The sequence below is a fragment of the Astatotilapia calliptera genome, chromosome 7 (genome assembly GCF_900246225.1).
Source record: "Astatotilapia calliptera chromosome 7, fAstCal1.2, whole genome shotgun sequence".
NCBI classification, from domain to species: Eukaryota; Metazoa; Chordata; class Actinopteri; order Cichliformes; family Cichlidae; genus Astatotilapia; species Astatotilapia calliptera.
Genome location: NC_039308.1, coordinates 10,391,990 through 10,404,148, shown reverse-complemented (window position 1 = coordinate 10,404,148; position 12,159 = coordinate 10,391,990). Strand labels below are relative to the sequence as shown.

Below are 12,159 nucleotides of genomic sequence, written 5' to 3'. Positions count from 1 at the left end.
AACCTTTACATCAACTAGCCTCACTCATCTCTTACTGCGACCTTTCTTTGCAAGAAACGTATGCAAAATGTAAATGTTTGCACTAAACTGACTAAAAACATTGCACCACCCCACAGGATTTGATTTAAATACTCACGTATCATAGTCCTGTATGATTTGTCCAACAGCTAAAATGGCAGCGAGGTACTCGTTGCTGCCCAGTGGGTTGATGTAGTGGAGGGAGGACGGTTCTCGGGGGTTCCCATTGGATGCCGTGAAGTCTATACCGACCTATTAAAATACAAAGAGGTGACAGATCAGTAGTTATCACATTGCATTCGTTTCCAAATCATGTGCAGGGAGGAGGACAATGGTGGAGGGTCTGAAACTTCTGAGGAATGGCGATTACTTTGGCATTACTTTTATTTTTCTTTCATTAACGAACAAGAAGGAAATAGTGAAATGCAACATGTGTCCAGGACAGAATTACCTGCATCATACTGCTAACATAACATCAGCTCTTTGCAAGCACCTGCAGACAGCATGCACGCACACAGCTAGCCAGAGTGATGTTTTAGCTGTGTGAATGGCGAATCCCAACCCTGCAACCACTGGACAAAACCAGTGAACAGCAGCTAGGCTTGTAGCATTGTAGCCTTCATTTCCACCTGTACATGTTCCTAAAGTAAAATCACTGTGGTGTTCGTTTCGAAGTCTCTCTGGGCTGGATTTTAACTTTACTTTGTGTTGTTGGATTTGTGTTCAAACTTAAACACTAAAAGAAACATTGTGCGTGTTTCCTTATTAGACAGGAATTTGTGTTAGCGTGTGAGACTGTAACCCCAGGTTTATACAGCTAACTGATATTTATGTAATTTGTAATAGAGACGTGAAAGTACATTTGGAGCCTCGAGGATATGTACAGTGAATTCTAGTCAGTAAAACTGAAGGTAAATGCAGTTCCACAGTATATGTTTTCGGGTAAATAGAGACAAATAAAAATCATGCGATGACCCCGAAATCATATGGAGATTTTTTTTCTTTTAACACAGATTACCACAGGGTGACGTACAGGAGACACATATATGAGCACACACAGACACTTTCCACATGCAGCAAACACACACACACTGGAAAACACAAACGCAGGGAAGTGCAGCCAAACCCAATATGAGATTAAGAGTGACAGGCTTTTCCTCAGGCAGTGAATAGTGGTTTGTGTGCTGACAAGAACCCGACCCACAATCTCCGCCTCCCTCCTATCAGCTTAAACATAGTCTAAAACGATCTTCTTCTTCTGTCTTTCGTTTGGTGTATTATAAGACAACAATGTTCTAGTTCAGTAAGGACAAGGACCGAGAAAAGATATAACGGAGAAGGGAGCAAAGGTGGGGGGTGAGTGAGTACAAGGGAGAAAATTGGGAAAATGAGGTAAGGAGTGGTAGGGCAAGGAGAGGAAAGAGTTTAAAGAGCAACAGGAGAAGCAGGAGTGACGGGTACAGAAATGCAGGGTGACAGAATTAGGGTGCTGCTGTGTTTTGTATTGTGGGCATGTGACAACAACATACAGAATTGTGCAGAAGTTTTAGGCACAGATTTTTTCGTTCTTATCCATCGCACTCAAATCAGTGAGGCCTCTGATCATATTGGTTTCGTTCTGCAGCAGAAAAACAAGCCTAAACACCCACAAGCATTTGGTCTACTATCCATTTACGTTGTTTCTTTTCATTACTTTTTCTCAATTAGATGAAATCCACTAATTCAACTGTTTTTGAAAGCATCCTTCCTTTACTTTTAGCTGTTAAAATTGTTCCTCGGCACTCTGTGTAAAAACCGCACTTCAGGGTGTTAAGCGAACAAATACGTTTTATGAGGCCATTATCTGTAAACCCATAGCTAACACGGAAACCAAGCAACAGGACACAAGAACATCCATTCATCTTTTGGCTCAGAAACACACTTTTGCATCAGCAACATTACCGAGTGAAGGAGTTTCATTTCAGCAGAGTTGAGTCAGTCATTGGATTTGCTTCCAGAGGGAAAGTAAAATTTACCTGAAGCGTTATTATCTTCCAATTCTGACCGCTACACCTGAATTTTCACAGCTTACTAAATCCTCGTAGAGATTGCCCTGATTAAGCCTGAATTTAGCCTTGAACTGTTGCCCCTGGTTAATTTTAGAATAATTTCTTCCAGATGACACATATACTTTCAGATCAACCAATCGATGCCTCACCATACAAAAATCTGCCCCCAAAAGCTGGTGCCAGCTGGAATTTTAGCAGGTCAAATTTATTATTGAGATTTATTATTTATTATTGAAGCTGCAATATAAAACTGACTGTCACCGGAGAACAGTCAGACGAGAGCAGTCTCCACATAATACTGGCTTTCTCCTTCGTCTCCGAGAAGGAAAAAAAAAGATATTTTTTCTACTTCTTGCAAAATCATTATTAGAATTCTAAATAGGCAATTCAGCCTGGAGATCTGTTCATTATGAGTTACTCATTACAGCCATTCGAGTTATCTGCACTGTGTACAAATCTAAATAGTGCAGGTCCAGGCCATTACAAAAGACAGATTAAAACAAAGTGACAACCTCTGGGTCTGAAAATGAAGAGTGAACGGTGCCAAAAGCTGCAGTTCCTCTGAAGGCCACTTGAGGCTGCCCCCAGAACAGCACGTCCAAAAAGTGTGTGCTTCAGTTTTAGTAAGTGAAAGCTGAGTATTTTATTTTTCTGTGACTTGATGCTAAATAGGTGTCTGAGCATTGCAAACAGAGAGTATATATATGGATGCAGCTTGGCATTCATCTTTACATGTGATGTGTCTAAAATGTAGAAAAGAGAAGACAGTTGATCAGGTTAACGAAAAAATAAAAAAGAATGTGCTGGTGTCTCTTTCCCAGTCTCTCGTGTGTCTCGACAGTCAAACTCAGTAGGAGCTCTGAAGTCTCCCAGCAGGACTTCCAAGAAGCCTCATCTTCACTTCTCCCACATTCTCCTATAGGCCTCTAAACTGACACAATGTGTTGGTTTTTCACTCCTTTCATCAACACAATACACATATGGAAAAAGGAAAAAAATATTATATATTCTTTTGTCTTTAACAGTACATGTTTATTTTTTCATGCAAGTCTCACAAGACTACGATTTACTCATCATCAAAGTGGACTCTTTTGCATTCTTCTCAAATATATAATGTTTACTTGAGTCACACTTAATCCTTATAATTATGTTGCATGAGGGGCAGCATGGTGGTATAGTGATTAGCACTGTTGACTCACAGCAAAAGGAGTTGGCCGGGGCCTTTTTGTGTGAAGTAATGGTTTGCATAGGATTCCGCTCTAGCTTCCTCCCACAGTCTAAAGACATGCATGTTAGGTTAATTGGGGAGTGTAAATCGGCTGTGTGTGTGGATGTGAAAGCGTGTGGTTGTCTGTCTTACTAGATGTGAAAGTGGCAAGTTTCATGAATAATCTATGAGACATACAGCACGTGCAAAAATAAAGTTCTGCTTCTTTTTCATATGGATATAGCTGAGAATACAGGGAGTGCAGAATTATTAGGCAAATGAGTATTTTGTCCACATCATCCTCTTCATGCATGTTGTCTTACTCCAAGCTGTATAGGCTCGAAAGCCTACTACCAATTAAGCATATTAGGTGATGTGCATCTCTGTAATGAGAATGGGTGTGGTCTAATGACATCAACACCCTATATCAGGTGTGCATAATTGTTAGGCAACGTCCTTTCCTTTGGAAAAATGGGTCAAAAGAAGGACTTGACAGGCTCAGAAAAGTCAAAAATAGTGAGATATCTTGCAGAGGGATGCAGCAGTCTCAAAATTGCAAAGCTTCTGAAGCGTGATCATCGAACAATCAAGCGTTTCATTCAAAATAGTCAACAGGGTCGCAAGAAGCGTGTGGAAAAACCAAGGCGCAAAATAACTGCCCATGAACTGAGAAAAGTCAAGCGTGCAGCTGCCAAGATGCCACTTGCCACCAGTTTGGCCATATTTCAGAGCTGCAACATCACTGGAGTGCCCAAAAGCACAAGGTGTGCAATACTCAGAGACATGGCCAAGGTAAGAAAGGCTGAAAGACGACCACCACTGAACAAGACACACAAGCTGAAACGTCAAGACTGGGCCAAGAAATATCTCAAGACTGGTTTTTCTAAGGTTTTATGGACTGATGAAATGAGAGTGAGTCTTGATGGGCCAGATGGATGGGCCCGTGGCTGGATTGGTAAAGGGCAGAGAGCTCCAGTCCGACTCAGACGCCAGCAAGGTGGAGGTGGAGTACTGTTTTGGGCTGGTATCATCAAAGATGAGCTTGTGGGGCCTTTTTGGGTTGAGGATGGAGTCAAGCTCAACTCCCAGTCCTACTGCCAGTTTCTGGAAGACACCTTCTTCAAGCAGTGGTACAGGAAGAAGTCTGCATCCTTCAAGAAAAACATGATTTTCATGCAGGACAATGCTCCATCACACACGTCCAAGTACTCCACAGCGTGGCTGGCAAGAAAGGGTATAAAAGAAGAAAAACTAATGACATGGCCTCCTTGTTCACCTGATCTGAACCCCATTGAGAACCTGTGGTCCATCATCAAATGTGAGATTTACAAGGAGGGAAAACAGTACACCTCTCTGAACAGTGTCTGGGAGGCTGTGGTTGCTGCTGCACACAATGTTGATGGTGAACAGATCAAAACACTGACAGAATCCATGGATGGCAGGCTTTTGAGTGTCCTTGCAAAGAAAGGTGGCTATATTGGTCGCTGATTTGTTTTTGTTTTTGAATGTCAGAAATGTATATTTGTGAATGTGGAGATGTTATATTGGTTTTACTGGTAAAAATAAATAATTGAAATGGGTATATATTTGTTTTTTGTTAAGTTGCCTAATAATTATGCACAGTAATAGTCACCTGCACACACAGATATCCCCCTAAAATAGCTAAAACTAAAAACAAACTAAAAACTACTTCCAAAAACATTCAGCTTTGATATTAATGAGTTTTTTGGGTTCATTGAGAACATGGTTGTTGTTCAAGAATAAAATTAGGGTTCCTCAAAAATACAACTTGCCTAATAATTCTGCACTCCCTGTATGTTCCTGAAGGTCTCGCAGCTTCAAAAAGCCTGGCTCAGGGCTGCCCAGGTCAAGTGTTTTAGAATCTCTCACTGCTGGTATCATAGCCAAGATCAGATTTCTGCTAACATATTAGTTTTTCTATTTGGTCTGCTTACGATTTGTGATAGCACGGATGACTGCATCACTGTGCAAAGCCTCTCCACATTTCTTAATGTTTTGCTAGGAAGATGGAAAACAGGTGGAGTACTTTATTGAAACATAAATTCATGTAAGTACATTATATAAGGGAAAATAGAGTTTGTACAATTCCAATGAGGTTCAAAGTCAACATTTTTTATGACCACCTTCATACGTCAACAAAGCCTGAACTCTTTCAAGCAAGCTTTCCTTTGGAATTTCTTTAAGTAGTTATCAGGAATAGTTCTCCAGGTTTCTTTAAGACATTCAAACCTCTTCTTTGGATCCTGGCTGCCTTTTGTTCAGTTCTCTGTTACTATGAACCCTCAAGGCTTCAGCAATGTTGTTTTGCCTGGGAGGCCAATCCATGACTGACCATCGTGTGTTTTTCTATCCAAGTATGCTTTTACTGAATTATCAGAGTATTTGGGATCATTGTCATGCTAAAGAATGAAGCTGTTCCCATTCAGATGCCATCTCAATGCTATTGCATGGCAGATCAAAATATGACGGTACTTTTCTGCACTCATAATTCCACTGATTTTCAGTTCAGTTCATGTGTAATTTGGCGTACATCAGCCTTTTGTCCACTTTCCCCTTCATTAAGAATGACTTCAACAAAAAGAAAACGTACCAATTGAAGGGCCAGATGGATCTTAAGTCTTGTGGGACTTTTTTATTCATATTTCTTAAGGACATGACTTAAATACACTGTTGATCTGCTGTAGATATTTTCTTTTTCCAAGATACACCAAGGTTTCAGCTAATAGCTCAGGGAATCACCTTGTTGGTGGAAAACGACTATTTTATGCCTATGAAACTGTTATTTTTGGCATTTTTGTAAGTAAAGAAATGGGAGAAAAGTGCTAGTAACAAAACATTTTCTGTTATGTGAGTTACGTACTTTGAAAGACCTTCAGAAAATCTATTAAATAAATTACAGAATAGCTCATTGGAAGCAAAGAAATAACAAAATTAGAGGCAGCCTAAGACTTAAGCACAGTACTGCAGGTACACCACTAAGCAGAAAAAGAAAAGGTTTATTGTATAGTAGGCTTTTTGTTTCCCTCATGTAGTACATATTTTCCCCCTCTGGTGTCATTTATTTTGTCTTACTATGAAGCTGAAAATATATACGCCAAATTGATGGCATAAGATCATCCCTAAACTGTTACAGCATCTTTCCTCCAGTGGCCTCTCCCGTGACAGATGCTATTAGTTTGATGGCTGTGTATTTGATGACAGTAGGAGATGACACCATTCTGTTTCCAACTTATTCCTCGCCTCAAGCTATTGGTAATTGCGAACACACAAGCAGACTAAACACACCATGACAAACACACAGTTTTAACAAGCAAGTACAAGAATTAAAATGATCATGGGGTGACGGAGGAGCATTTCATTACTGGATATTTTAGCGCAGCAATGTGGCAGAAAACGTCTGTGACCGCATTACATAGATGGATTCGACTACTGCCAAATTACTGTCAAATAACAGACATGCTGACAATCACGCTGGAGTTTTCTCAGCTGCACCCTGTCGAGTACTGATGAGCCAGTTCTCGTGCCAGAACCTCTCAGGCTCATTTGCAGTTAAACAGTCACATAGATGGATGGAGGGATGGATGAATGTGTTAGAGCCTGTGTGAACATCTTCTGGAGTTGTTCTCTGTCTCACTCTGAGGCGATAAAGAGACAGTGACAAGCAGAAGCTGCAGCCCACTGTGGGAAAGCCTGCTCTTGGTTCATATTTGTCTTGTTGGTTGTGGTTGTATATTTTTGCTTTTGTGAGGTACACAGGAGCCACTGGATGCTTTTTAAAGAAAACAATAAAAATCACAGCAGTGCCAAGTATCTAATGATGAATGACTCAGTGCTTGTAGGCAAACTGCTATGATATGTACAACAATGTGGGGGTTTTTAAAACTACTTTTTGTGTCTTTAGTGGAGTGAATCAATTACAATCAATTACCACTTGCCCGTAACTTGGTAGCTGACACATAGACAGCATATAAAAGAAAGGTTTAACCACTGTGATGTCACACATTGGTTTGTGAAGACTGTGAATTAAGCATTTTGGCCATCACCATTATCACAGTCAGTTTATGAGCAAAGGTTGTAACTGAATGAGAAGTTAAGGAATCCTGCACGCTCATACGGCAGTGACTTGGCCACAAAGTAGGTCTGCCTGAAGCACAACTTGTGTTATCTATTTCGCTTTATTTTTCCTTTATTTTAGAATAATTTTGAAAATAAATGTCAAATTGCATTCAACAAGAAAGTGATTTCTATACAATCTGACTTTTTTCTACCAGGAGTCATCTTGTGCTGACAAGATGGCAACAAGAAGCGCAGCTAGAAGTGGCAGAGTTGAAAATGTTAAGATTTTCTCTGAGAGTGACCAGGATGGACAGGATTAGGAATGAGTATATCAGAGGGACAGCTCGGGTTGAGCGATTTGGAGTCAAAGCAGGAGAGGCAAGGCTGAAATGCTTTGGACACGTGCCGAGGAGGGATAGTGGATGTACTGGACAAAGGATGATGAAGCCAAAGCTGCCAGGCAGGAGGAAAAGATAAAGACCAAAGAAGATTCATGGATGTGTGAAGGAGCACATGCAGATGGCTTGAGTAACACAAAAGGATGCAAGGCACCGTGGCAACCTCTAAATGTGTGTGTGTGTGTGTGGTGGTGGGGGGGGAGAAACGACGACACCCCTGCAGCACAGCACAAAGACCCAAAAGCTATGTCAGTCTTTTATAAACAGTATTTTCGAGTTATCTTTCCTATCAAGCTGCCGACTTTACTGACATTTTAGTGTCCACATTGCTGCTAGTCACACACACTGTTTGTGTTTCTTATATGTCATGATTTGTTCACCAGTTCTGTTCTATTTTGTTTTTATCGACACACTAATTATTCCACCTCGGCAGAGACTAAAAACTTTGAAATAAAATTACATGCTATCCACGCTGATGCTTTTTTAGATAAACAAAATAAAAGCATGGATAAAAAAAGAGGAGAGGAAAAAAAATGACTAGCTCTAAAGACATAATCGCCCTTTTACATGTGAAATGTGATGCAACTGCAGGAAATCACTTTCACTGACTTTGGACTAGCCCAAAAAAGGTATAGTAGAACAGATTGTAGCATCCGACTTTCTCTTTGATTCGGTGTCATTCTGCAGCAGCACAGCAGCTGTTATTAACATGACATTCTGTTCATTTTTTCAGCCGAGGTAGTCACGATAAGAAAATGATGAAAATATATTTGTGAGAATAACTATGTTGTAAATTCTGTAAATTCTGAAAGGCAGAATGTGTAACTGAATGGAGGTTGACTCCTTCCATCGTCTACGTCTCTCTATCATTTTTTTTTTTAAATTTTGAAATGTTTGATCAAAAGGGGTTATGAGTCACCTGTCAAAATAAAATGAGTTTAAATGAATTCACGAGACAATTTCAGCTTAAGAGATGTGAACCAGTTAAAAATAATCAAAAATAGATCCACTGCAAAAAGATAACCGTGATAAGAGGATTTAAATTTGGGAGCCTACTTACTTGAGTCGAGTAATCATCGTTATTATTGCTGGCAATCTGAATATCAGCAGGGAAAGGAAAGTGGCGATCGATCATCTTTATTTTAATCATCACAGTAGATTTGATTGCTACACTTGCATTTAACAACATAAAGCTGACAAAATCTTGAAAAGAGAAGCTGCGTAAGATGCTGTTGGCATTAGGATTTGTGAAAAGTTTGAATCCAAAAGAAAAATGAGTAAACTGTATTTTTTAAATTACGTTTACTAAGAGTAATTCCACTAATGCTGCTTTAGTAAGTGGTTGGGAAGCGTATCTGTAACCGGAAGGTCACTGGTTCGATCCATGGGCTCTCTGTCCTGGTCGTTGTGTCCTTGGGCAAGACACTTTACCCTACTGGTGTTGGCCAGAGGGGCCGATGGCACGATATGGCAGCCTCGCTTCTGTCAGTCTGCCCCAGGGCAGCTGTGGCTACAATCGTAGCTTGCCTCCACCAGTGTATGAATGTGAGAGTGAATGAATAGTGGCATTGTAAAGCGCTTTGGGTGCCTTGAAAAGCACTATATAAATCCAATCCATTATTATTAGTTCCGATGAACATTAATGTCTCAATCGTGTTTTTCCCTTCTAAGAAAAAAAAGACAAGTGATTGACCAGAACAAACAATCAGATCTCCATAAAAGGTAAAGAAACAACAAGCAAAACCTACTACCATCCTTGAAAGCTCTTCACTTCCTTACAGATGCAAAACAGGCTGGCGTGGCATTAGATCCCTAATGCTGCTAGTGGCTGCAATGCATTTGCACTCTGAATCGCTATGATTAAGATGAAGAGTGCAAATGTTTAAGACCACCTGCTTGATCATGTTCAAAGCGAGTATCAGAATGGGGGAAAAAGGCGACTGAACGTGGTGTGCTTGTTGGTGCTAGACAGGCTGGTCTGAGTATTTCAGAAACTGCTGATCTACTGAGATCTTCCCACACAAGCATCTCTAGGGTTTACAGAGAATGGTCTGAAAAGAGAAAACAGCCAGCGAGCGGCAGTTCTCTGGCCAGATTAGCTCTGAGAAGAACGGCCAGACTGCTGGTAACAGGAACTCAAATAAGCCAAGCCATGTCGATGCACAACGTGCCAACCCTTGAAGCAGATGAGCTACAGCAGTAGAGGACCACACTGGGTGCCACCACTCTCAACTAAAAACAGCAAACTGAGGCTACGATTTGCACTAGCTCAGTCACGATTTCTGCTGTTTGGTGTAAACAACATGAAAGCATTGATCCATTGTATCATTGGTTCGGGCTGCTGGTGTAATAGTGTGGGTGATGTTTTTTTGGCACACTTTTTTTAAAACGATGGTGAATCCACTATACCCAGATGGCCTCCACAGTCACCAGATCTCAATCCAATAGGTGGAACGGGACATGATGCATGACGGATGTGCAGTGGACAAATCTGCTGCAACTATGCGATGGTGTCATATGGACCAAACTCCCTGAGGAATGTTTCCATCACCTTGTTGAATCTATGCCACAAATCATCATAAATAAAGGCAGTTCTGAAAGCAAAGGGGAGTTCAACCTACTACTGGCAATAGATACCTAATAAAATGGTCTTTAAGGTAGAAAAGAACACATTGAAATGAACTGGAATTTTCCTTAACACGGAAGCTAAGCAATGACTCTCCTCATGAACACTAATGGATTTGACCATTACAGCGGTTACTAATATGAGTTTCAGCTTATACTGCAGGAAGTGGTTTCTTTCACTGTGGTATAATATACACACAATATACACAAGCTACAGATACTCTCTAAGAGTCTGCTTTTGATTCTTGAAAATCCATTAGGTTAATTGTTCTCTATATGGCCCCTGAATGATATCAAACATATGATATTAATAATATCTTAATTTAGTAAAAATGTTTCATAAACAGCCTATCAGCAGTAGCAGGCTGTCTCTTTGTGTTGGAGTGTGTAACCGAAATGCGGCTCTCTCCTCAACCTCCTGCAGCCCAGAGGAGAGACTTCCCCTTCGCGGAGATTAGGATTATAGCCATACTAAGTCTGATTGAACACCGGAGAACAGCTCTTTCTGCATGTGTGTGTGACTGTGAGGATGGGCTTTTTTGTACACGACCGCTTCCCCGCGTACGTGAGAACACAGAAAGAGAGCGAGGTCCTAAAATCCGAGCATATAAATGCCAGTGTGTACGTGAGGAGAACTCTTTGGTAATTGAGAATCTGCGCGAGATTATACATGTCTGAATCAGTCAGCGTGCATAAAAAGGTGAGGTGTAATGTTTGTGTACGTGTGCATGTACACCTATGCCACGGTTGTTCAGAGCGCAGTAGGAAAACGTCTGTATGAACACAGATAGTGAGTTTTGAACTTGTGCTTTGTGTGTGTGTGTCATGACTTACCCATGGAATCTGCATTTAAAATCAATTTTAGTGTTTAGTGTGAAGTATGGAGTGTGGAGGATATACGTTTGTGCTCACGTGTGTGAAGTAAATGCGCCTGTAAGCAGGAGAAGGTAAAATATCTCTGCGTATGTGTGTGTGTAACTCAGTGAAAGAGCTGCAGGTTTGTGACAAACGCCAAAAGATTAGGAGGGAGCAGGGAGGATTTAAGTTACCAACCACTATTGCAGGAAAATGTTCCCATTGCACTGAAATTCAACACATTCCAGAAGAGCAGAGCCTTGAGTGAGGAACTGATTAAAAAGTATTTAAGCAATTCTGTGAGTCAGAACCTGTTTGCAAATTCCAGTAATTATTATATTTCAACACATTGTGTTGGATGTTTGCATTTTCAGTAACGCTGAAACATTGCCATGGCTGAGAGCTGTCCAACCTTTTGTTGGGGCACTTGACTGCTGGCTGATTACCTGGGGATGAGTGTTTCACCTTCACGGTAGCCATTGAAAAGAGAGAAGGCTGGACATAGAGCGTCCTAATGGCCCTAAACCTCAAGGCCTATCACAGCTGGACGACTCAGAAATCCAACTTCTAGTTTTAACAGGTTGTCAATTGCCGAGTAGAGTATATACAAGAGGAATTATGTGCTACTGAGGCCCATTTAGCATTCAATAAATACTAGAATTATCAAAAATTCAGCAATGAAATAGGATCTGCATTGCATCCTTTGGAGGCTACAGCATGATTATATAATGCCTCTGTTTTAACGGCTTCATCGGCTGTAATTTTTGTTCAGTGATTACAAACAAAGTGGGTAAAATCAGCTTCTCTTTCTACAGTAAGTAGCTACTTATGTAACCACTTGTTCCATTATACTCTAGTTAGCTGGACAAACTAAAATCTAGCAAGTCTAAAAACATCTTAGTTACTGAGAAAAATTAAAAACAAAATTCTT

General features: G+C 40.6%; 1 protein-coding gene across 1 annotated transcript in view; it reads right to left on the bottom strand.

Annotated features, from left to right (window-relative positions):
* Nucleotides 1-12,159, bottom strand: part of cpne2 (copine II) — a 53,445-nt gene that overhangs the window by 16,217 nt on the left and 25,069 nt on the right. The window contains exon 11 of the mRNA XM_026172976.1: nucleotides 137-270. Within this exon, the coding sequence (XP_026028761.1) occupies nucleotides 137-270 (134 nt within the window). The remainder of the gene's footprint in view (nucleotides 1-136; nucleotides 271-12,159) is intronic.